This window comes from Podarcis muralis, chromosome 8 (assembly GCF_964188315.1).
Source record: "Podarcis muralis chromosome 8, rPodMur119.hap1.1, whole genome shotgun sequence".
Taxonomy (NCBI): Eukaryota; Metazoa; Chordata; class Lepidosauria; order Squamata; family Lacertidae; genus Podarcis; species Podarcis muralis.
Genome location: NC_135662.1, coordinates 34,470,952 through 34,497,200, shown reverse-complemented (window position 1 = coordinate 34,497,200; position 26,249 = coordinate 34,470,952). Strand labels below are relative to the sequence as shown.

The 26,249-nt window shown below is 37.6% G+C and overlaps 1 protein-coding gene across 10 annotated transcripts in view; it reads left to right on the top strand.

Annotated features, from left to right (window-relative positions):
- Positions 1-26,145, top strand: part of SGK3 (serum/glucocorticoid regulated kinase family member 3) — a 55,702-nt gene extending 29,557 nt beyond the window's left edge. For 3 of the 10 annotated variants that reach the window (XM_077932934.1, XM_077932937.1, XM_077932935.1), the window contains exons 2-19: positions 229-336; positions 752-834; positions 5,916-6,120; positions 10,605-10,688; positions 10,807-10,879; positions 13,431-13,506; positions 15,812-15,899; positions 16,550-16,599; positions 17,088-17,145; positions 17,694-17,777; positions 17,861-17,992; positions 18,485-18,597; positions 18,843-18,879; positions 18,981-19,067; positions 19,993-20,088; positions 21,125-21,280; positions 24,439-24,528; positions 25,117-26,145. In XM_077932934.1, coding sequence (XP_077789060.1) covers positions 6,043-6,120; positions 10,605-10,688; positions 10,807-10,879; positions 13,431-13,506; positions 15,812-15,899; positions 16,550-16,599; positions 17,088-17,145; positions 17,694-17,777; positions 17,861-17,992; positions 18,485-18,597; positions 18,843-18,879; positions 18,981-19,067; positions 19,993-20,088; positions 21,125-21,280; positions 24,439-24,528; positions 25,117-25,287 — 1,473 coding nt within the window. In that variant the 5' untranslated portion in view covers positions 229-336; positions 752-834; positions 5,916-6,042 and the 3' untranslated portion in view covers positions 25,288-26,145. Of the gene's footprint in view, positions 1-228; positions 337-751; positions 957-5,915; positions 6,121-10,604; positions 10,689-10,806; positions 10,880-13,430; positions 13,507-15,811; positions 15,900-16,549; positions 16,600-17,087; positions 17,146-17,693; positions 17,778-17,860; positions 17,993-18,484; positions 18,598-18,842; positions 18,880-18,980; positions 19,068-19,992; positions 20,089-21,124; positions 21,281-24,438; positions 24,529-25,116 lie in introns of those variants that run through there. The other 7 variants (XM_028736801.2, XM_077932936.1, XM_028736802.2 and 4 more) reach the window with 4 other exon arrangements.
- Positions 26,146-26,249: the final 104 nt, after the last annotated feature.

The following is a 26,249-nucleotide window of genomic DNA, read 5'->3' as shown; positions in this document are numbered from 1 at the left end:
AAGTACTTAACCCGAGGTACCACTGTATTTAAGAATAGGCTTCTTTAAGAACTAGTAATAGTCTGAACTTGGCTGTGCTTGGTTCATTGAAGGTGCTATCAAAATTAATAACCAATTTACCAAATTTTCAATAGGGCTATACTAAATATGGAGAAAAGTTGATTAAAGAGCTAATAAGTAATATTGGTTGGTTAGCCTCTTTTAACTTAATATCTTTGCTGTGTGTAGGTCTGTCCTGCAGCCAGAATTGATCTTTGCAAAGCTGTGGTTTGCAAGCTCTTCATCTCTGACATTACCCATTGCTGGATTTGTACCTTGCTCCCAAGAGACTAAAAGGTAAGGGATCCCTGCAAATAATCTCACTTTGTTTACAGTTTATTTTTGTTAACAGTTGTGCTTTGCTATGAAGATGTACAATCCAAACTTTCCATATTACCTTTTTCTCCCGTGTTGAAATAAACATAATGGAAAAACCTTCATATAAACCAGGCATATCCAACTTTTAAGAGACTGAGATCTACTCCCACTATTAAAAAACTGGCAGTGATCTACCAAAGTTGTTGTGCTTTTGGGGGGTGGGTCTAATGATCTACCATGGACACCCCGTGATCTACCCGTAGATTGTTGGACACCCCTGATATAAACTGTTGATGGGGGAGGGGAAGAGTTGCAAGACTGCTATGCTCCTTGAGATTCTAGCAGATGCTTTATGAAAGTCATTCATGCCACAGTTATGCTATGATTTTTACAGATGGGACCAAATCAAGATGAGATGTGGGAGCAGCATTGGTCTGTACAGACCACGCTTTTGCAAGGAAGTTCCCTTCTAAATCAGCAAGTATTCACTGCAGATTTCCCCCCTGTCTCACTAGCCTTGAATTACATTACATTCCTGGACTAGGAAAAGCCTGTTACTTAATGCTAATTCTTGGAATTCATGCCCTAGAGTCGTTCAGGTACAACATGTACTTGTTCTTCTTTAATCTTCTCTGAGTTGGAGGCACTTTATTCTTTTGACTTTTGAGTCGTTTGCTGGGTTTAGCAACTCGTTGGAAACAAAGGCAATAAGCTGTCTGAGCAGGGTCCACGTTGACATTTGTGGTGTACAGATTCCATTTAATGACGTTATTCTCGTTGTCAAATCCATAGTGATGGGACCACCATGGCAAGAGCTCAGAAAAATCCCAACCCCAACGAGTTCAAAACCTACATGCTTGTTATGGTCAAAGAAGTGTATCAAGACAAATAGGCAAGAAGTTCTCCTGCTTGGCTAAGGATTGGACATGATACACACACAAATCAATATCTGCTGGAGAGAGAGGTCCTATCAGTGTACCACTCTGCTAGTTCATTTATGTATTAGATCTCTCACCTTTACACCAAGGAGCTCAAGGTGGTGGCATACATGGTTTTCCCCCTTCCCATTTTATTCTCACCACAGCCTTGTGTGATAGGTTAGGCTGAGAGACAGTGACTGGTGCCCAAGGTCATGGCTGAATAGGAATTTGAACACTAGTCTCCCAAGTCCTAGTCCAACATTCAAACCAGTATACCACCTGGGCTCTCTGTACTAATTATTTCTCTATGTTGCTGCAATGTCCACTTTGGTGGGCGGGCGGGGATACTTAACAAACTTCTCTGATAATTCAGCCTCCTGCTCTATGTATTAACTCCACTTCATTTCTTGATGAAAACATGAATATGCATAGTATATTTGCATTTTAAAATACTATTGGATTGTTTGTGTAATAAAACTTTGGCTGAATTAATAAGATCTGACTGTTAATTGAAAGAAGGATGTCCTTAAGCAGAAAAGATAGCTAGAAACAACAGCTCAAACCAGGATGCTAGGTGGTTTACAATACATCTGTTCTTATTTCCTGTTTTCAGAGCTAGTAGCAACTATTAATGGATTTCCATCTTTTCCAGATTATCTCATGAATTGGGCTTGATTACTTTGTTTTGTTCTCCATATTCCACAAGAAACTGTAATCTTTAGAATGGCCTCTCTTATCTCTAAATGACTGAGAGTTATCCTCTGAGTGGGAACCTTGGTCTTAAATACTTCATAAAGGGAACAAAAGTCAAGTGATTGTTGCTGATTATTTTTATAGGTGTTTGTCTTAACAACCAGCTTTGGGTGTAGGTTGCAGTTTTCCTTTCATAGATTAGGAACTGTAGCTGAGAGCTGGTGAGTTGCTTGTTGCATGGCGAGGTCCTGAGGGCCTGCCCCCCATTCCTTAGCTAATGAAACACAGACACCAGTGTTTTGTGTTAATGGGAAAAATTAGGCCACAACTTTGTTGGTTACAGATGTGAGCAGTTTTGGCGTAGGCATTGGAACTGAACTGACTATATCTCTCTCCTGCCTGTCACACAGGTAGTCTCATAAGGGTCAACTACTGGTAGGGGGAGCCCTATTGATGTACATAAATTGTGAGCCCCCCCCCCCGGGTCCCCGATGGAGTCATGGTATGGCTGTAGCCCCTACCCGGGCTTCGGACGGGAACCACACCCCGGGATGCCTTTAATGGAATACCCTTCAAGAGGAGGGGCAGCTGAAGGCTACAACCTCCCCTCCCACAAACCATGTTTACAAATCTCTAACCACCAAACCTTACAAAGTTGTGACAATTGCTACAAGGCAGGCGAAAACCACATGGCTGGTGCCAGTTTGCCAAGTGGGAAAATTCCTACCTGGCCCCCACAAACAGGTGACCAACCGTAGTCCATAGCAAGGCCAAGATGGAGAGCGCATAAAATTAGGGTGGGGGTGGGGGGAGATCCAGCGCAGTAGACAAAGGAGACCGAGCCCAGCCACGCAGAGGTTTAAATCCAGGTGAGCCATGCCCCCAGGTCGACCTGATTGGTCAGCCATGGAGCATGACACAGCCGGGAATCCCCATGACGCAGGCGGCATCACTACGCCTCCGTCCCTGGGAAGGGGAGCGGTCTTGCCACCTAGGGATGCCTGTTCTGAAGACAGGTCTTAAAAGTCCAACATCCTCTGTCCAGAATTCCATACTGTTTCTTGTGGCTGTTTTCATATTTGCTGAAAACAATTGCTTGCATTTCCCCCTCCCCCTACAAAAATGGTTTAAAAGACAAGCGTGTCTGCACAGAAATGTGGGACACTTATTCACAGTGTGTACATGAATGTGGGCCTGATAGTCTGCTTGTCTTAGAAATACCTATTAAAGTTATTCAAATGGATTGAAGTATGTTGTATTTAACTGCAAAGTTTTATTTTAAGTAATTTTTATTTTTATTTTGTTTTATTTAAGTAATATTGTTTAAAGGGTTTTTTTTATTTTAAATGGCTTGCTCTAAAAATTAACCAATTAATACACCAGAATGGCAGTACTTGAGCAAATATGAGTTAGCTTAGTTGCACAAAATAATTCTGACAGAAAAATAGGACACAATCTAGCTGTATTTATGCAATTTTCCATTGTGTGTGTGTGTTTTAATACAAGCAATTTAATCACATGTTTTAACTCTTAAATTAGTGAGACTGGTCTACATTTGATTGATTTACATTTGCCTTGATCATGCTCTCAATTTTCTAGTAAGCCACTGTAGATCAATAGAAAATATTTTTTCGTTGCTCTTGATAATGTATTGCTTTCTGTCAGTGCCTGCTAAGTCCAAACAACCCTATTTTATAACCTTGAATTTCTCATAAGCAACATAATTCTGAGCAGAAAACTAAACTGGCTCATCATAATCTATATTTTAGTAGGATGTTTAAAACAAGCCTCATAACTGAATTTTGAAGTGCTTTGTCACTTCAGCCAACACAAACATGGGTGTCTCCCTAACAGGAGAATTACATCACAGTGGCTTTGTGGAAAAATGGGAGAGCACATACAATTGAAACATAGACTTCTATTTTAAGATGGGAACTATTGTAGGTGTATATTATTTAGACTGGGTATATGTTGACAACATGAAACGGTATCAGCTTTACTAATATAATAACAATCATGTTCTCTGTGCCTAACAAGGGACCATAAGTGCTTTTTTTTTTTAATGCTAGAGAAAGATTGCAATAACTACTGGTTCTTGAAAGAGAGAGGTAGCCATTGATACTTTGCTCCAGTTTGCCTTGTTGAAATCTGGGATCTTTAGTCCTAGACACAACTTGCCCTATAACTTCTTCAATCACTTTCTTAAATGTTGCAGATGGAGCTTCTACCAACATGTGTTTACATTCCTCAACTTTTTAAGATAAAGCCTGGAGAACAATTCTGTTAAACTCTGAAAGAACCATTATTTTAGTTTGTCCTGCTGTAACATTATTTTGTGATTGTGGCTGTCTGACTGTTTTTTGTTTTCCTAATGGAGCAACACAGTTTTCTGCATATTTTTGTATCTGTGTTGTTGCTCTAGATGCCTGCATATAATCATTTAAATTTGACCTAGTATAGCCCTGCCTTGATCTGTTTGGTCATACTTCTTTAAATGCCTTAGTGTACAGAGTAGGTCTTAATAAGCTTCCTGTTATAGTAGCACAAGTTAAACAGATAATTCACCCACTTTAGATTAATAACAAAACACATTTTAGGTATTGAACCACCACTTTTGGATGGTGATAGGAATATTCCTGTTCTTCAGAATTACCTTTCTATTACAAATATATAAGGCTATTTAAGAAAGAAAGAAAGAAAGAAAGAAAGAAAGAAAGAAAGAAAGAAAGAAAGAAAGAAAAGAAAGGAAGAGAAATTTATTGGGGATAAATTAAGCAAAATGGTCAGAGCACAAAAGCAAGAACTTCAAACTGCTGCCTCTAGAGAAACTCACTGGAGATAAGAGTCATTTGCACACTGTCAAAATGCAGAGAAGAGGAGCAGAATTGCACTCCCTGCCTTAATGTGTTGATACCACCTTTTGTACACATGTACAAATTTATTGAATTTATATCCTGCCCTTCTTCCCATAAGGGCCAATGAAGTATTATATGAGTAGGTTGTGGGAGATTTTAGCAGTCAAGTCTAGCTGTATTTCAGTGAAGTATTTTACCTGCTGTTGCATAAAGGAAAATGCATGACTGTGACCACAATTAAGTAAGTAAAGCATATTTAAACTTACTTCAGAGTGTGGTCTGTTTCAGTGCATGAGGGTGGGGGAGTCAGCTGCTTCTTGCAGCTGAATATATTTAAATGTTTAATAGCCTATTCCTATGCTTCATTAATCTGTCAAACAATGGGATTCAATACTCTGCTACTGGGGCTCTCTGTGTGCTAGCCCCGTGGTTTTAAAAATAGGCACCACCAGCCACTTTTTCTTTTGTTTGTTAACCCACACACGTAGGTCTCTAGAAGAGTAAATATAATGAATGTATCCTCTTACCAATTCCCATCACAGGTAGGGATCTAGTTTTGAGTAAACAAGCATACATAAACAAATGCCTGCCTGCAAGTTTCAGTAAGGAAGTTCCTATCTCATCTTGGCCACAGACTAACCATGTGGCTTTAGGCAAACCTTTATTTCTGTGCCCCTACCTGTCATGTAATAATAATACTAATCTATGTTATATTCCTCTTGTAAGGATTAATAAGAAAATGCATGAAAAGCTCTATGAATATATCATATATGTTACATAAATAAGTTACAGTAGTATTTTGTTATTTACCAACCATGTTTTAGTGATGGTGGTATTTTGGAGTTAAAAGATCCTAACAGAACTGGTACATTTCTTATGTCTGCATATACAACCACCAAGCCTTACTATAGCCACGCTGCTGTTATTCTTAACACGACTGCCCTCCAGTTCCCAGGACATCTCACTTGTATCATATTCACTTTATACAAACATGGAAAGATAACCTTTATTTAGAAAATCATTAAAATTCAGTTTGCAGCCATGATTCAAATCAGTCACCTGCTGAACTTTTTGTTTCGTTTTATTTAAGGTTTGCATGATGGAATTTAAATTTACACAAGAGAGGCTGCATGTTTTAGATCAATACTGCTGACATTTTCTACATTTTGCTATACCTGGTGTGGTGGTCTTGAATTTTTGCCTAAAGACAACATATAATGGATGTCAAGGAAAGCTGCCCAAGTGTTAGCATCCCCAGCTCTGATGAACACAGAGTGAAGAAAAAAAGATTTACTGTAAGTATGTGAGCATAAAGCACTTTTCTCAGTCAATGGGGGCTTATTCTTGTGCTCCATTTCATATTCAATTAATGGCATGGTTTGGATGTAACGTTAAACCATTATGTAGCACTATGTGAGCAAGCCTTGGGCTGACATGGTTTGCCCTCCCTTCCTGCATGAGGAAGAGATTGGAAGTATGTGCTCCCTGTTTACACATCCAAATACTGTGGTTAGCTTAAACCAGGCATAGGCAAACTCAGCCGTCCAGATGTTTTGGGACTACAACTCCCATCATCCCTAGCTAACAGTACCAGTGGTCAGGGGTGATGGGAATCATAGTCTCAAAACATCTGGAGGGCCGAGTTTGCCTATGCCTGGTTTAAACGGTAGTTTATTTAAACAAGCCAGAATCAAAGCATCGTTTATTATTCTGGCTTGTTTCAACAAACCAGCGTTCAGATTAACTAGGATTCTCAGTTCAGATATAACAAGAAGCAAGCCTGATGTTGATTGATCCCTTAAAACAAAATATGTTTAGTGTTGTTTCCAAATCATGCCTATTAGCATATATGCAAATGTGTGAAGGTTAATGTGTTAACTCTGATTTTATGCATACTGTAGAATTTAGTACACATAAAAATGTGCAGCATAAGGATATTGTAACAGTTATGTTGTTAAAGGCTTTTAAACATCTGAACTGCATAGCAGATCAAATTTATGTAAGTTGTTGATCAGCATTATAAAAAGCAGAAAGCAACAGCATAGACAGTGGATCTTTTTATTTATTTAAAAAACCCCATTGAATACAAACACATTAAATTACACTATTTCCCCTCTTTGTTAGTCTTGGTGCCTTTTGCTTCTGTTTCCCTTTCATTGTTTCCTGTTCTTTCTCCCCACCCCATCCCGGTAGCGTCTCTGGATGTGATTTGTATTTTTATTCTGTGTGTAATTTTGGCATTGGACAACCTTCTGTATTTTGTTATTGGACTAAACAATATTTCAATAGTATTCTTCTTCAGTAGGTTTTGGAAATCTGCTGGATTGTAACGACGACAACCTAGTACTTCTTTCAAAAACATGGTCTAATTTTGTTTTGCTGAGCAGTTTCCTCTGCAGCTGAATGATGTTGACCATCATAACACTTTTCCTACCCTCTCTGGCATCCCTTCCATCAGTATAATGCAAATATATTGTAGCCGTCTCTCCTTACCTCCGAAGGAAAATACTGTTCCTTTATGTAGCCAAAGCAGAAGTCTTATTAGATCAAAATGGAACTTAAAAATGGACCTTGTTATATCAAAACGGGCCTAACAGGAAGCGTCAGGATTGTAATAGGTGTGAAAAGGAGAATCTTGAGTGGAGCAGTGAAAGAGGAGATATTTAATACTTTCGTCCTACACCATTCCTAATTAACCCCTCCCACAAGCTGCTCTTAGAATAGAGTAGAAAAAAAACAAAGCATGACAGGTACACCCTTTTCTCCCACTGCAGGTTGTTTTGCTGCCTGGAGGGATAATTAAAGGTAAATGTAAAGGGACCCCTGACTGTTAAGGCCAGTCGCAGACGACTTTGGGGTTGCGGCACTTATCTTGCTTTACTGGCCGAGGGAGCTGGCGTTTGTCCGCAGACAGCTTATGGGTCATGTGGCCAGCATAACTAAGCCGTTTCTGGTGAACCAGAGCAGCGCACAGAAATGCCATTTACCTTTCTGCCGGAGCGGTACCTATTTATCAACTTGCACTTTGACGTGCTTTCGAACTACTAGGTTGATAGGAGCTGGGACAGAGCAACAGGAGCTCACCCCGTTGCGGGGATTCGAACTGCCAACCTTCTGATTGGCAAGTCCTAGGCTCTGTGGTTTAGACCACAGCGCCACCCGCGTCCCATGGAGGGGTAATTAATTTGGGGAAAACTGAAAAGGATTAGGGTCAAGATGTCTCCTTCAGGACCGCTGAAGGAAAAGTGTTTCCCATTTACGGTATAACATAAATAGATAAGAAGGTTGGAAAGGCTAAACTATATTTTAAATTTGGAAATGAACTGTGAGTCCTCTGCGTCATATGGATTAATTGATATAGTGTCATATGGATTGACCAATTAAGAGTGAATGTCTTCTTGATAGTAGGTAAAGAAATGAGGACAAAAACATTATTTACATTTACTTACAGCATGCAAACAAGAAAGGATATTTTGTTAATTGTTGAGTTATTATATTTGTATTTGAAAATGTTCTTAAAAACATCAACTACAAACCAAAAGCACACAATGAATTTAGAAACAAATAGACAAAAACTAGAGCTCCTGTGGCCATATTAAAGTGAGGAGGTAAATAAATCCATTGGGAGATCTGAGTTCACATAACATACATTATGGCCTTCTAAATTGGTTTCTTGAATTCCAAAGTAAGTGCAAACTCAGGATTTAATAGTTTTTTTGTTTTGTTTTTTTCCATAATTCTTTGAGAACCAGAGGGCATGCTGGTTCTGCTGTGGAATTAATGAGCTGCACTTCCTGAATGTTACTAGAAATAAATAATTTTTGGGGGATAATATCTTAAGAGGTTGTGCTGTCACCTGATTTAAGAAACCTAGATTAGTAATATGTGTTATGTTACTTTTTACTGAAAACAAAAACCCAAATAATCAACACATTCAACCTGTTTTTCTCATTTGCATACTTATATTTTTACTTTGCTGTATGATCATTGTGTGACAACTCATATAAAAACTTAAATTATGATGGTGGAGACCAGCCATTCTCAACCTTGTGTCCCCAGATGTTTCTGGCCTACAACTCCCATGATCCCTAGCTCACAGGACCAGTGGTCAGGGATGATGGGAGTTGTAGGCCAAAAACATCTGGGGACCCAAGGTTGAGAAAGGCTGACAGTTCCTAGCAAATAGATGGTGTGAGACAACAAAAACGATTTTTATAATTGCACATACTATACATCAAACTCTTTCTAGTTTAGCTTTGTGTGACAAACCTTGTTAAGCTACTTCATTATAGTTGGAATGGTTGGGAGTTTGCACTTGGCAGCAATCAATATGCCATTAGTAACACATTACCAGCTACTCCAGTTCTTAATCTGCACTATAATTTATACATCTTAACCTGATTACTTCATAATGCAGTTCGAGTTCACATCCAGAAATGCTTATCCAGAGTTTCTTAATCTGTAAACATTTCCATCATTTGTGTTTTAAAAAATCCAATTTTCTCCCATCCTTCTTTTTCAGCAGTTTGAGTAATCCAAACAGTGAATCTATTGTATATTGTTTAATGTTAAATACCACTGGGTTAATAGTGATAGCAATAATAGTACTATTCCATTTACCATGGTTTTTTGTTATGCTTATACTGGCAGAAATAGCCAGAATGGATGTGAAAATAAATTGCCATTGATTATTGGTTAGATGTTTCCCCTGGTGTCCTTTTGCCATGTATACGTACTGAATATGTATACTACTATGATTTTTTTTCTTGATTTGCAAGTAGCTAAGAATAGATGACCATACAAAGTAGAATTTGCCTTTAAAAATGTACCTAGCAAAGCTATGTGCAAATTAATGTTTCGTTTGAATCAAGAGTCTCCGTTGTAAATTTGCAAACCATACATTTAATATAACATGTACAGCTTTGCAGCATCTAGTCCTGCCCACTATAAATAGTGGCTGTTCTAATTTCTAGAGAATATGTTCTCTAATCATGCACAGTTCAGTTATTATGGAAGGTTACTGTTCTTGCACTACATTCTTTTTAAGCAATTGCTTAACTACTGTACATTTTCAACCTTTTCAGGATAAATCTAACACAACTCTATAGTTCATATCTGCAACTTTTCACTTTCATTAAAGTTTAATTTAAAAGCTACCCCTAGAAACATTTTGTTTCCCTGGATGTTAGGCCCTGGGAATATTGTAAAAGTCTGTTTTTACTGGCGTAGATCAAAAAGTATCTAGCACAAGTGAAAAGGCATATCCATTTGTACAAGAGAGGCCAAAACCTTTGCTGACTCTCCCACCCTTCTGCAGCCTCCACACCTCTCTAATGATTCCCCAGCATTCAAGACTGACTTTTTGATGAGCACCGTGGGAAGAAGGAGAAAGGAAAATCCCATTCCATAAGTCATGTTTTTCTCACGGGTCCAGGGATCCAAGATACTTAACAGGAGATAGCAATGCTGAAACATGCTGTTCTATATATGCAATTTTAACAATAAGCTCTTATTGCTGTGGCATTTACTTGGAGCCTCTGTTTTGGGTGCTCTGCACTGACGCTCTTGGTATCTTCATGTTGAAAAATCCTAATGTGTTCAGCAGCCCTGTATTGGAGAATGCAGTGTGCTTTCAGTCTCCTCCTGTAATTATGTATAAAACTCAGGCTCAAAGATTAAATAGGTAAACGAGCAACAAACGTACACAGGTTCATTAACTCACAACGGTGTTATTTTAATCTTTGCATTTCTCACTAATTTTACTTTTGTATCCCTACAGGTTTACAAAGTTTTGGTCTCAGTTGGCAATAATGAATGGTTCGTCTTCAGGCGATACGCTGAGTTTGATAAACTGTATAATACAGTAAGTAAAGGGAGTCGTGCTAAAATTGAATCAAGGAATGACCCTCTGCCAATACAACTGGGTCTGGAAGGTATCTATACTCCAAAGTTAAACTACCTGTGTGTTTTGTGTATTTCAGCTAAGGAAACAATTTCCCACCATGAACTTGAAAATTCCTGCTAAAAGAATATTTGGAGACAATTTTGATCCAGGTAAGTCACATAAGTTCTTTTCTTCTTTTATTACTCTTTTTAAAAAAAGGGTCTGCAGAAGCTATTTTTAAAGCCTACTAAATGGTTGGAGTTAGATACCATAGGCCAAAAGTCGGTGGACTTTTTTGGTTGCTTTTTGCCTTTATGGGAAATCCTTGCCTATTAACTACAACTTGCCAGTAATTTTCACACGGTGTAACTGACGTGCATTGATTGGTGAATGTGTGTTCTCTGTCTTTCAAAATCCACAGAGTATTAATTCAGAGTAGTTGATTGCCAGAGTGCAGTGTCTGATTTTCTTTCCTTGAAAACATTTTGTCTGTACAGTAGAGGAAAACATTAAGCTGATTTACCTTGCAATCAACGTCATACATCTGCTTGTAGACCTGAAAATACACTTGCAAGAAAAGGGATGGGTAAATAATGGAGGACCACAGGGGTTTAAAAATCCTCAAGCTACAAGTACAACATTGCACATGCGACATTTGGATTTTATGTAGAATTGTATGATGCAGCCAATGGTGAATGTATGGCATTATGGGTTGCATCTCCTGAACGTCCACATACAGATGGTATGTAAGCAAAATAACAAGCACAATCTCGACAGGTCTTTTAGATGTGACCCCCCCGCCCCCCTTTTGAAACTCCCCTGAGAATTAAAAGCAGCTTTTCACTCAGCACAGGATCAGGCTAGAGTTCTGGGGCTTGGGGGAGAACGGAACGAGGTATTTTTGGCATGCAGGATTAGTTGCATCATTGTATGGCTTGTGGATGAAGGTGTTATGTCTATATTCTAAAGTACTGCTGCAAAGTAAGAAATGCTATTTGTGTTTATAATTCCAATAAACTCTAACATAGTGTCTGTTTAAAGTTATTTTTAATAGTAATACAGTATGACTGGGTATTAGAGTTCTTAGCTTTTGAGCCATCTGATCTGCTGGTACCACATACTTGTAGCGCATAGTGTTTGTTTATGACCCTCCTCTTGGGGCACATTTTATGTTGATTCTATGTGGACTGACATGTGGCACAAACCCTTACCAAGCAAAGAGCTGGTTTGACCTTTTAGTCTCTCTGCACAAATCTGTGATTAGATCCCTTGAAAATCTTGGTTCAGTGCTGACTTCATTCTATTTATAGCTTAAGACTTTTGAAACAGGTTGAAAGCAAGACTTTGTTAATCAGTGGAATTCTGCCAACTCAAGCGCATTAAGGATCAGGGGTTATTGTTGTTTTTATTTAAAAAACCATGATAGTGCTTAATGCAGCAGGTTTCATGCACATCACCACCATTCATTTGTTATATTGTAAGTGGTATATTCTGGTCCATTGCGGAATGTATAATGCTAATAAAATATAAGGGATGTAAATTACTTTCCATTTTAGCAATTCTGTAAACAACCAGACCAATTTATGCTTACTTAAACGCAAATAAAGTTTCTGTTATATCTTCTCAAACTCAGCTGTCAACCTTGATTCATTCAACATGTCCTTTCTACTGCATATATTATATCCATACATGTTGCACCAGATTTCTTTCTTTGTTAAATTTTGTAAAGATTGGATGATAGGATAATAAACGGGTAATGAAGCAAGTATCTACAGGGTAGGGAGAAGTATGTTGTGGGAGGTGGAGCAGGCCAAGTAAGGGGCACACAGCACAGGCACTTAGTGCCAAGTGCCAGACCCTCCTCCAACTGGGGAATTGCAGTTGTCGTAGAAGTCAGCCTTTGAGACTGCTGCTGCTGAATGCCAGGTCAACTCTGAATAAGACCTCCCTCATCCATGATCTGATTGTGGATGAGCAGGCCAATCTGGTCTGTATCACTAAGACTTGGGTGAGCAGGGTACAGTTGGCATCACCCAGCTGTGCCCACCCAGTGCAGTATCTGGGTAGACTTGAGAGTTGGGAAGTTGCTGTGGTCCCTAGAAATTCTCTCCCCCCCCTCTCTCTCCAGGCCCTCTGTCCAGTTGTGGGGTGGGGGCAGGATCTAGAGTGTGTGTTCCCAGCATTGGACAATCAGGACAGATTAGAGAATCCGCTGGTTCACCTCCTGCCACACTGCCCAGCAGTGTCCTTGCCTTTGCTGAAAGAGCTGGTCTTGAGGATTCCAGGACTGCTGGTTTTGGGGGACTTTGACGTCCATGCAGAGGCAATCGGCAGCTCAGGACTTCTTGGCTGCCATGACGACCATGGGGCTGTCCCAACATGTCATTGGCCCTTCTCTCCTCCATTTTAATTGTCTGAAACATTTGTGGAACTAAAACTGTTGTTTGAAAGGATTGGTGCGTATTCACATGTATTTGTGTATCTCTTATTTTTTTTGTAAGAGCTCTTATTTGTCTGAAGACCAGAAGCTTCTTGCAATCTGGTCTAGTTAGTTTCACCAACCCATTGACCCTTAGAGTATACAGTCAGGATAACAGGAGCATGTGGGCCTTTGTCTTTACATTATGGAACTGATTAACAGTGAAGTAATCTGAAAAAAAGTGTAAACTTCAATTAAAAAAAATAAAATCTAATGTATGGTCCTTCCTAATTTTCTTTCAGATTTCATTAAGCAGAGAAGAGCAGGGTTGAATGAATTCATTCAGAATTTAGTACGACAGCCAGAACTTTGCAATCAGTAAGTTAACACACACGTATATATTTTCCTAGAAATAAGGGTATGTTATCAACCGTATAAGGAAGCTATTTACAAATTGGTTCTAAGTACTCCACTATAAGCAGTTTTTATAAAAAAAATTGCACCTGTGACTATCAGATGCTACACATGCAAAAAGGAAAGGCTAATCACCACAAGGTCTTCTTTGAGAGTATTTCAGGGGCATGTGGCTGACTGTTATTAGACAGAATGCTCAACTAGATGGACTGGTTTGCTCCAGGAAGGAAGGTCTAATGTTCATCAGTCATTGACTTCCCTAAATAAGACTTATTATGAGATTTTTTAAAAATCCTACCTTTCCATTCCAAAGGAAAGTTCTCAAAGCTGTTAATTTCATAAATATAAAATTATAATTAAATATTGTGCATGCCTTTGATGATCATCATTCAAGCCTCAATAATACTTTGAAGTTACACTTTATCTAAATAGAAGAAACAGAGGTTTCTAGACTGTGCAGTTTCACTAGTTGGCAAAACATGTTAGTACCTTAAAGAATCTGAAAAGAAGCCCGGACATACTGTTTTTCTTAGCCACATGTCACTGTGCAGAGTTAGATGTTCCTGAAGTGCTTCAATAAGATTAATGAGGGTACAAAATTTGAGCTTCTCTGACTGGTTCATCTTCAGAGACTGATTCCAGAACTTTCTGAGGAATTTGCCTGTTGATGCCAGCCTTCCTGTCACCAGCCTGGTGGCTTAATGAAGTTGACAAATGTGGTCTGGCTCATGATGCAATTGAATTTAGACATTACCTTATCAGACAGTGGTCTTGGGTGTGTTCCTCGTTTTAATCCAGAGCTCTGTAATATGAGGCTGCTGGAGAGATGGGAAGAAAACTTGGGTGAAGTTTAAAGCTCCATTTTAATTCTGTGCTAAGGTGGTAAAAAAGCCCAAATGTTGCCAATTGAGCTTTCATGTTAAAATAAATCTATCTCTTAAACATTTTATCAGATAAAATCTCTTGCATCCACCCACACAAATTTTGTTATTGGTGAAGTCTGAGAGCAGTATCTGAATTATCTGCTGATCCACTCCTGATAGGTATTTTAAACTCTTGTTGTCCAAGGATGTGGACAACATACTTTAAAGATTTGAAACACCTACTCTTGTTCCCTGATTTGTAATCCTCCCTGGGCCATTTAAACTTGATGCACTCTTGAATTGGCTATTGCACAGTGCTCTACACTGAGCTGTCTTTTGGAGACTGTTCGGAAGCCTCAGCTACTGCAGCATGCTGAGCTTCTCTTGAGAAATAAGGATCACAGGGAGCATGTTGTTCCAGTTCTGGCTCAGCCATGTAGGTTTCTTTTAGTTTCCAGGTCCAACTGAAGGTGCTGACAGCAGCCTTTAAAACCTTCAAGGTCAGAGGCCTGTATCTCTCCAGGAGTGGCTCTTTCCAAATGTACCTCCTCATGTTCCCTGATTAAAGGGGGAGGCATTGTTATTATACCTATCCACAAGGGATATAAGAATTGTACCAGGCATAGGCAAACTCGGCCTTCCAGATGTTTTGGGACTACAACTCCCATTATCCCTGACCACTGGTCCTCTTAGCTAGGCATGATGGGAGTTGTAGTCCCAAAACATCTGGAAGGCCGAGTTTGCCTATGCCTGAATTGTACGAATACAGAGCAGTACCTATTCCATGGTAGGACATAAGCCAGCTGAGGCAAGTTTGGCAACTTCCTGGGTGACTTCCCTGTACAGTAGCTTGTTAACAAAAAGCTTTTTCTTTCCTTTTTTAAGAAGGCTTTTAGCAGAGTTCATTGACCGTGGCACTAGCTTTTGCTGCTGGAGTTTCTGTTGCTTTGCATTTGGTTGTGTGCAATTTTCTCTGTGCTAGTTTAAGTTTAGTTTTAATTAAATTAGCAAATTAGAAACAGAAAATGACAGCAATGCTGAAGGTGTTAGAAAGGAAATGGCTTATTCCAGGTGCTGTTCACAAGTTATCCAATTAGTATACACTCTAGAAGTGGAAGTGGAAATTTGGTTCTAATTAACAAACTCTGAAATTGTAACATGGAAATTGAATAAAAACAGGGAATAATGCAGTTAGATTAACTCCGATTTGATTCAGTTTCCGTCTTACGTAGTCATTATAGTTTCTGCTCCTGTTTTATTTATGTTTATGTGCAGATAAAATAGAAATTTGGTAATATTTCTTTCTGAAAGTAGTGAAATAGAGAAGCTTCCTCTGCTCACATTGAAAAAGTATAAATGTACTATTATTTATAATAGATGGATTTAATCTCCACCCCTTTTTTTAGCCCAGATGTCCAAGCATTTCTTCAGATGAACAATCCAAAGCACCATTTTGATCCATCTGAAGATGAAGATGAAAGGAACAGTCAAAAGGTAATTAAAACTTCTGGGTTCCTTCCTAGAAAGTGTGGATTCTTGTTGTACGTACAGTGTAATGGAAAGTAAAGCACTGCTTGTATCTCCTCATCCGTAATTAGAATTGTAAGTCCACATGATATTTCATAAACGGTAATTCCACTATTTGAATCTTGGACTACTTTCTATTCTTCTGCCTATTTTATTGCCATGCATCCTGTGTTATGACTATTATATTTATATAATAGATTGACTATTATATTTATAATATTGGTTTGGATTCTTTGGTCTTCCAACAGCCAAGTTACAAGCACATCTAGGATGTTAAAATAGTAAACATAACAGCAGATGCTGCTTGCTTATAATCAAAACTGCTCTGAGATTATCCTAGTTCTAAGGAAATACTCAAGGCCAACTCTCTCACTACTTACTTTAAAGCCTTGTATACATAATTTGTTCATCTATTATTCAGTGCTTGGTGTACAAAGTGCTGTCTGATCTTATAGAATCATTAGTCATACTAAGTCATACTTAGTTAGGGTAGATCTATTGAGATTGATAGGTCTGCTCTTGAGAATGTAGGAATAAATGTTCTTTCTAGCAAATAAAAATAATTAAAACCTTGATGTGACTCTTATTATTCTTTTGTGTCCTCTTTCTTTCAACAGCTAAACTCTACCTCACAGAATATCAACCTGGGGCCATCTGGAAATCCTCAGTAGGTTTTTAGTTAAATATAAACCAAACGTTAGACTGAATTTATTAACCATGAAAAAATTCAAGCAGCTCCATGCATGTATTTGCCCTTTTGAGCAGCTTTAGAAGAAGTTCCTCCTCCCCAAATCGGTACCAATAGAATATTTATTGTGAGCTTAGTGCAAACTAAAGGGGGAATGACAAAGTTCTGGGAATCTGGTGAAACAAATGTTGAGCAAAAACAAGCAAGCAAAACCAAATGTGGAGGACAGTGATGAATAAAAGCAGGAAATGCTATGTGGATTGGTTTTTGCTCAGAGAAGCTGCAAAGGAGTAGATGCCTGATGGCTAAATGGGAATTGTGGAAGAGAGTACAGATAATATAGAAGGGATGGTCACTTGGAAGAGAAATAATGATGGTTGGAATGTGTGCCATGTCTGTCATTGGACTGCTAAATAAAACCATCTTGACTACTTTAAGTAACCCTCTTTTTCCTCAATCCCTTCCAGTGCTAAACCAACAGATTTTGACTTCCTGAGAGTTATTGGGAAGGGCAGCTTTGGCAAGGTAGGCCTAATTTTAATTGTTTTATGTATTCTTCTGTCATACTTTTCCACCTGAGCTTCTTTTGTGGAGAAATCTGCTTTTGCTGATGGCATGAGGTGAGGGATTATAGCACACGTATTGCATACAGGGAGTTATATGTTCAATCCTTTACATCAGTGGAAAAAGGAATAGCTGGCAGGTGATGAAAGAAACTTCTGTCTCAGGTCCTGGGCTGCTGCTGCCAGAAAGAGTAGCAATAGTGGTCTACATTTTAGAATGAATTGATTTTAGAATGTGTTTCAATTAATTGATTGTGATTTTATGTAAACTGTTATTTTTACTGTTGTTAGCCGCTCTCAGCCCGGCTTCGGCTAGGGAGGGCGGGATATAAATAAACGTTGTTATTATTATTATTATTATTATTATTACAGGGACAGATAGTCTTGATAAAGGCTGCACCCTCTGTGTATTTGTGAAAAGCTAAGAAGTTGAAATTTAGTGGTGTTCCTTTACTTTTAACACTTTAGTGCAAGAACAGACTTTCACACTATATGCAAATTCTTCTTCAGGTTCTTCTTGCAAAACGAAAACTGGATGGGAAGTTCTATGCCGTTAAAGTGCTGCAGAAAAAGATTATTCTCAACAGGAAAGAGGTGAAAGGAAATAGATATTTTATTTTCCCCTCCCAATTACCAAATTGTTCCTATTTACTTATTGACCTTTCACTTCCTTGCAGCAAAAACATATTATGGCTGAACGTAATGTGCTGTTGAAAAATGTGAAGCATCCATTTTTAGTTGGATTGCAATATTCATTCCAAACTACAGAGAAGCTTTACTTTGTTCTGGATTTTGTTAATGGAGGGGAGGTAGGTATATTTTTGGGTCTTTGTATTGTGGCAATGTGGTGCCCATTGAAATCGACAGAACCGCTAGTTTAGACTCACTTAGAAGCTGCAATAATGAACTGAGTCAACTAATTCAAGATGGTTATATTGTTGCATCACTTAGATTCTGTAGCAAGTCTGCTGGAAATATGGTGTTGATTCTCAGCTTATGGAACAACCAGCTTACGCCATCACAGTAGCAGTTTATATTAGCCCCACATCTAAACATAAATCTACCTCATTTACCAGCTGTGGCCCAAGTATGCTGGGTCTACAGATGTGACAAAATAAGGAAATGATTAAAGGAAGGATGTGAAGGATGTGAATGATTATGCACATAGAGAATCTGTTTTCACTGTTTTTATAGTTGTTCATAGGGAAATCGCCAGTTCTGCTAATCTATCATTAAGAATGACACCATCTATTTTGTTTTTAATGCTGCATTCTTTTAACTTGCACTCTGCATATTTGCAGCTCTTCTTTCATCTGCAAAAAGAGCGTTCCTTTCCTGAACACAGAGCCAGGTTTTATGCTGCTGAAATAGCCAGTGCATTGGGCTACCTACACTCCATAAACATTGTATACAGGTAATAATTTATAATAATTACAGGTAATAATTTACAACATTTAGTTGTAGTCTAAATGACCACAAAGCTGAATTCCAGCATTTTGTATTATTATATGTTCATTTGTTTCTCATGCTCACAAAGCATGGTTTCCACAGAGGCCTGATTTCTTTTTAAAAGCTTATGTAAGAGAGTGGGTATTATTTGCTAAACGTGCTACTTACAATCCTATTCTGAACTATGTTTCTTTTTTTGTGTGTGACCAGGGATTTGAAGCCAGAGAATATCCTTCTAGATTCACTGGTAGGCATTAAATATATTTACCTGTTGCCCCAGGTTTTATTTTTAATATGATCTCTAACAACCTGCATTATTTTACAGTGAAATGTTTGTTTTCAATGCAGGGGCATGTTGTTTTAACAGATTTTGGGCTTTGTAAAGAAGGAATTGCTACTTCAGAAACTACAGCAACATTTTGTGGTACACCAGAGGTATGTAAATTTCTTTGCATGATTTAAGAAAATATTTTGCAGTGGATTTTGCAAAACCTTGCTGTGCTGGGGAGGAAGTTTTGGAATCAGTGGGTCTGTACCAATGTAAGAGACAAGCTACATGCTGTGCTGGTGCTCTTTTTACTGAAAAAGCAAACTCATAGGCTTTGTCTCAAGGGCAAAATCATTTCAGCTGCTATGTTTTCTTAGTGGGGAAAATGTTAGTGCATATATGGGCCTTGTAGCGACAGACTTGGAAACAATATTTTAAGTATACATTGTAAGAAAATGAACACTGGCTAAACATTGGGAGGGGATGCTATTTATTATTTATTTAATGCACCGGTACCCCACTCTTCAGCCAAAAAGGCTTTCAGATCATTTTAAAAAAGGAGGGTCCCTTCCATCAGGCTTACAACCTAAAAGATGCAACACAAAGGGAAGAAGGGGGGAAAGTACATTTGGACACCAGTTCTCAAATTTATAGTTAACTATAATCAGGCCCATGCAGAGACTGGGGACAGCCAGGTACACATATCCTGTGCCTCAGAAGGCTAAGCTGGCCGGATGGTCCAGCCAGGCACTGGCTGCTTTTTTGTTTGTGTTTATAACTTTATTCTAACAAGACTCCCATTCTAGGCCTCAGACAATCTCTGCACAGACCTGACTATAAGGATTCTTTAACAGTGGACCAAGCTTTCTAAAGAGCTTACAGAATCTTTTCGTTAGAACAGAACAGCAAAGGCAGTGAGTGCACAGAAATGTGTTTCAGTGCTGCTATTAGTGATTTCAAATATTACGAGATTATAATCAAGACATTTTTGAGCTGCCTTCGTCAGAGTAACAATACTCTCTCATGCAATATTTCATTTGGCAAGAGGAGCTGTCTCTCTGAGTAAGTAGTCAAACTTCTTTTCCTCTATAGTACCTGGCCCCAGAGGTGATCAGAAAGCAACCCTATGACAACACAGTAGACTGGTGGTGCCTTGGTGCTGTTTTGTATGAAATGCTATATGGTCTGGTAAGTATTTTCATATTTTTCACGCATCATATTTAAAGCAGTACTTCCAGATGTCTCTGCAAAGCGGTTGTTGGGCGGAAACAGAGGAGAATCTTTGTCTTCCTGTCCTATTGTGGGCTTCCACTGTTGGAAATGGGATGTTGGATCAGAGGCACCAATGCTCTGATTTCACAGAACTGTTCCTATCATTCACAATATTAAGAACACATCTTACATTCCAGATTCATATTTATGAACAGGTTACTTGGTTTTGTTGGGCTTGACTGCCTAATAAAATTTGACAAATACTTAGCAGATCTTGTTGCATTGCCTAGTGCTTCCTTTGGTTTTATGTTGTTAATTTCCTGACTTTCTACTGGAAACAGATTATGTCACCCAGCACAGATGGAACAGACAACTGAAGTGGCAATGATGCTATTCATTGCTAAATAGAATGGAATTAGCTAGAAAAGGCTGCCAGTGTCAATGTCCAGGACATAAACAACATATTCTCATTTGCTCCTGTATTTCTCCTAAATACTAGGGTAAAATGTATCTATTACAGGCTTGTAATACTTATGCTGAAGAGCATGTTTTTTCTGCATTTAGGAGAGTGCTCGGGAGGGTTACTCTTCCTCTTCTCTCTTTATTACTTTACTGACCTCACAAAAGGCCACACAATTGCTTGCACTACAAGCAATTTTTGTATATAGTTGCTATTTATATTGTTCGTGTGTATAACAGTTTTCAGCAAAATTCTTAAATCAGCTATTAAGAAGGGCTGATAGTGCTTCATAAGCTACTTTATGAGTATCCAAGAGACAAGAACTCCAAAGTGGTGGTCAAAAAAGCCCCTTTCTTGCCTTTATATGACATGAACCTGCTACACAGATTAAACAGGTGTTCTTGACTATTCTGCCTTGTGATCTCTGAAGTGAACTCTGTCCAATCTAGCATGAGTGAACATCCCAAATTATTCATTTATCTACATTTCTCGAATAAGCCTAGTGATTTTTAGTTTAGCATCCTAATTGTGTGTTTTCCTTGCCCTCTCCAGCCGCCCTTTTACTGCCGTGATGTTGCTGAGATGTATGAAAATATTCTCCACAAACCCCTACATTTAAGGCCAGGCATCAGTCTTATGGCTTGGTCTATTCTGGAAGAACTTTTGGAGAAGGAGAGACAAAACAGACTTGGAGCTAGAGAAGATTTTGTACGTAATGTATCTGATGAAACCAATCAATCAATCAATCAATCAATAGGCAATGTCAAGCTTAGAGCTATAACTTCAATTTAGAATTCTAAATATTGACTTTTCCTTTGAAAATTATCAATTGCCATGGCAATCCTAAAAGGTGTGGAAATTTATTGATAGGAACCATTTAAATAATCTGAGTCTGGCTACTGCAGTTGCTTTAAGTAAACAAAATGCATTTTCCAATTAGGACTATTTCTTTAGCTTGGCTGGCTCAGCACAAACTGAAAACATATGTAACACCCAAGTAGTTATGCTCCTGTAGGATATTTGCCTTGTGAAATATATTACTCTGGCATATTACAAAGGTTTATTTTCTTGACAGCAAAAGACTGTTTTCTTTTTTTAAAAAAAAATATTGAATTTTATAACAATTAATGATACAAATCTCATTCATCATATTATTTACAATTATTCTCCCTCCCCTCCTCTGGACTTCCCTCAACTCCCCCTCTTCTGAGTTATTTAGTTTTATTTATCGTATTCTGCTTTTCCTACACAAAAATAAAATCCCGTATCATTTCTCTAAAATACCTGTTACTCAAATGAAGTTGTGAAAGTTTATTCAAATCCTGCCAGTGAATCCAGTCCATTCTGTTGTTTCTGCAAATAAACTGTAAATGCTTCCCAGACTCTTTTTAAGTCCTTTTTGTCCTCTCGTAGTTTGTCTGTTAGCTTAGTCAATTCTGCATAGTTCATCAGTTTTTCTTGCCATTGTTCCTTTGATAGTATTTCTTCCATCTTCCAATATTGTGCAATCAAGATTCTTGCCGCTGTTGTAGCATACATAAATAATGTCCATTTTTCTTTTGGTAGCTCTTGATTTGATTTGAAAAAGGCTTCAGGGTGTTTGACAAAATTCATTTTAAACATTTTTTTTAATTCATTGTATATCATTTCCCAATATTTTTAATGCATTTGCATTTCCACCACATATGATAAAATGTTCCTTCCTTTTCCTTACCTCTCCAACATTTGTTATTTTCTTTCCTAAACATCTTTGCCATTTTCACTGGTGTGATATACCTTCTATACATCATTTTCATGTAATTCTCTCTTAATAGCATGCAATCTGTGAATTTTATATCAACTTTCCATAATTTCCCCCAACTTCAAATTGGATGTTGTGTCCCACATCCTGAGCCCATTTAATGATAACTGATTTAACCTCCTCATCTTTGGTTTCCCACTCTAATAAAATACTATATCATTTTTAAAACAATTTAATGTTCTCTTCCACTATTTCTTTTTGAAATCTGGAGATTGTATAACTAAACCCCTTTTTATTGTCTTCCTTAAAATTTCCATTTAATTGCCTATGGTGTAACCAACTTTGTAAATAATCTTTCAGCTCATCATACTCTTTTAGTTTGAGTTTACCTTCTTCTTCTGTTAACAACTCTCTATATGCCAACCAGCTTACTTTTTTGATCGACTTAAGTAAAAATGCTTCAGTGGGTGACAGTCACCATGGTATTTTCCGCTCTAACAGATCTTTGTATTTTCCCACACTCTTATTAATGACTTTCTTATTATACGGTTTGAAAAGCCTTTATGTGTTTTCCCTTTCCCATACCATAAATATGAGTACCAGCCAAATCTATTGTCGTGTCCTTCTAGTTCTAACTCTTCTTCTTTTTCCAATTTTATCCAATCCCGTATCCAAACAAGACATGCTGCTTCAAAATACAATTTCACATATGGAGGAGAAAAGCCTCCTTTATCTCTTAAGTCTGTTAGTATCTTATGTCTTATCCTTGGTCTTTTCCCATTCCAGATAAATTTTGAAATATCTTTTTGAAGGATATATTATTATTTATCACCGGGATCATCTGAAATAGAAATAGTATCTTTGGCAAAGCACTCATCTTTATTGCTGCAATTTTCCTTAACAGGGAAAGATTCATCCTTCCCCAGATTTCTAGATTTCTTTTCATTTCATTCCATATTTTCTCATAATTATCTTTATATATATTTATGTTTCTCATTGTTAACCATATTCCTAGGTACTTAACTTTTTTATGAATTTCAATTCCTAACTCTTGGGATAGTTCTTTCTTCTCTTCTTCTTTTTGATTTTTAAGAAGTAGCTTAGTTTTCTTCTTGTTAAGTTTAAATCCTGCTACTTGACTAAACTCCTATATTTTTTCTATTACCTTTGGGAGAGATATCTTTGGTTCTTCTACAGTAATTACTAAAACATCTGCAAAAGCTTTTAATTTGTATTCATATTTACCTTTCCTAATACCTACTATTTCTTTATCCTCTCTAATATTCCTTGCTAAAACTTCTAGGACCATCATAAATAAAAGTGGTGATAACGGGCATCCTTGTCTTGTTAGTTTCTGAATCTCACATTGTTCTGTTATCACTTGATTTACAATTAGTTTTGCTCTTTGTTCTGAGTAAATAGCTTGGACTCCCCTCATATATTTCCTCCAAATTCCTTCTCTTCTAGGACTTTTTTCATAAAGTCCCAAGAGATATTATCAAAGGCTTTCTCTGCGTCTATAAACATTAGGGCCGCTTGTTTTTCATTTTTAACTTCCAGGTATTCTATTATATTCAAAATATTTCTTATATTATCTTTCATTTGTCTACCTGGTAGAAACCCTGCTTGGTCTCTATGAATATATTCCTCTAAAGCCTTTTTTAATCTGTTTGCTAAGATGTACAATTTGTAATCATTGTTTAATAGAGAAATAGGTCTATAATTTTTAACTACTCTTGTTTTGGAATTAGTGTTATATATGCTTCTTTCCATGTCTCTGGAACCTTCCCTATTTTTAGAATTTAATTCATCAGATCTTTTGGAGGGTTCACAAGCTGTTCACTCAGTTTCTTGTAATACTTAGCTGATAGCCTACCCGGTCCAGGCAATTTCCCAACTTTTGCTTGACTTACTTCATTTAAGACTTCTTGCCCTGTTATTTCTTCATTTAATACTGCTAATTTACCTGTTTTTGTTTTTGGTAAATTACTCTTTTTAAGATATTCCTCTACCTTTGGTATCTTTTTATATAAATCAGCAAAGTACTTGACAAAGGCAAAAGACTGCTTTCTGATCAGTATAAGACAAGTGTATATGTATCATACAATTGTATCTTGTATTTCAGCTTGAAATCCAGAGGCATCCCTTCTTTGAATCTCTCAGCTGGACTGACCTCGAACAAAAAAAGATCCCACCACCGTTTAATCCTAATGTGGTAGGTACAATAGTTCATATTTCAGTAAACTGGAATATAAGAACTCATTCAAGAAGTAATTATGGTTAGCTATAAAAAACAGCAGCAATAGTTGTACTCAAATTCAAATGCTTAGTTGGAAGGAAGGCATGAAAAAACATCTATCATGGTATCAAATAACTTCAAAAAGGAAAACTATTCAAAAAGAACTTTGAAAAAAACACGTTTCAAGCAGAGCTTTAAAGTAATCATAATGGTGAGATACACTAACTCTAGCAAAGCAATCCTATCAGGGTGTAAAGATCTGTGGTGAAGCTACTGCTATTTCCTAAGCCCTGCCCGCTTGTCCTGGCCAGGGCAGAAGGTAAGGTATGGACAATTATTTTTATTTTTGGTTCCCTCCATTACTTCCACCCATAGAGAGGGAGGTCCACAATATCCTATGGGCTCTGGGACACTCTCCCTGGTAAGATTGCACCATTGATTATTTTGCTGATAAATTGTTTTGTTGATAAATTAATAGACCTTCCCAGTTTGAACTGAAATATGAACACAAGAGGTAGAAACCATACCTTTTTCTTACAACAATTTGTATGTTTTATTTCCTAGTCTGGTCCAGATGACATCAGAAACTTTGACACAGCATTTACAGAAGAAATGGTACCCTGTTCAGTTTGCATTTCTTCTGACTATAATATTGTAAATGCCAGTGTGCTGGAAGCAGATGATGCATTCATTGGATTTTCTTATGCACCACCTTCTGAGGACTCATTTCACTAAGATTTCTGGATGCTAAGAAATACTTGCAAGTCATCTTTAGATGGACTGGAACGTTTTGATTGTGAATGGATTCAAAAATATGTGCAACTAGTGCCTCGTTTGAAATGTTGAACAAACTTTTTCTGCTGTAATATGAGGAACCTGGGCATTTTGGATTACTTCCTTACGACTGTTACACCTGCTGTACAAAAATACTTTTTGAACCAATACCTTTAGTTAGCTGTTCTTAACTTTGACTCTCTGTAAGAAAGGACACTGACTGTTTTCCCCCAAGTTTACATTGATAGCTCCAAATTGTCTGTCTTTCAAAGCAGCACACTTTCTCATTTAAAGGCCTTTGTAAGCTATCTAGTGACTTTGTGCTTGAAATGTTACTATGCAAATATTTTTGTATAGCACTGTTTTTTAAAGAAGATAAGCATACTCTGCACAATTTGCTTGTTCTTTAAGCCAAGGTGGTTTATTGGTATCACTTCTTCTTAACTCCAAGCAAGAATCTGTACAATATTGCCCATCTTAAGGCCAAACTGTGCCACCTTTAGTTATACTGGGCCATGAATTGCAACCATTACCACTTTACTCAAGTAATTTGATACATTCCATTAGTAAAACCTAGAAATGTGCTCTCTAGGTTAAATAAAGGTGGAACAAATTAGCCTTAAGTATTTTTTTTTTTTAATAACAATGCTTCTCATAATGACTATAACTTTTTTCCTCTTCTTGTAGAAGATAAATGGCTTTTTCCAAAGAAATATATAAGGAAAAAAATGACTGCATTTGTAGAAGGGAAATTTTGTTCTTGTGTTTAGAAAACTAATATATTGCAATTTGATTGTATTAAAATTCACTTTCATGAGATCTATACTTTGATTAGTTCATGCTTGGAATAAAAAAAAGCTAACACAGTCCATTTGTAAAAAGACTGACTGGCCACAATAGACACATTTTTTATTTAAACAACT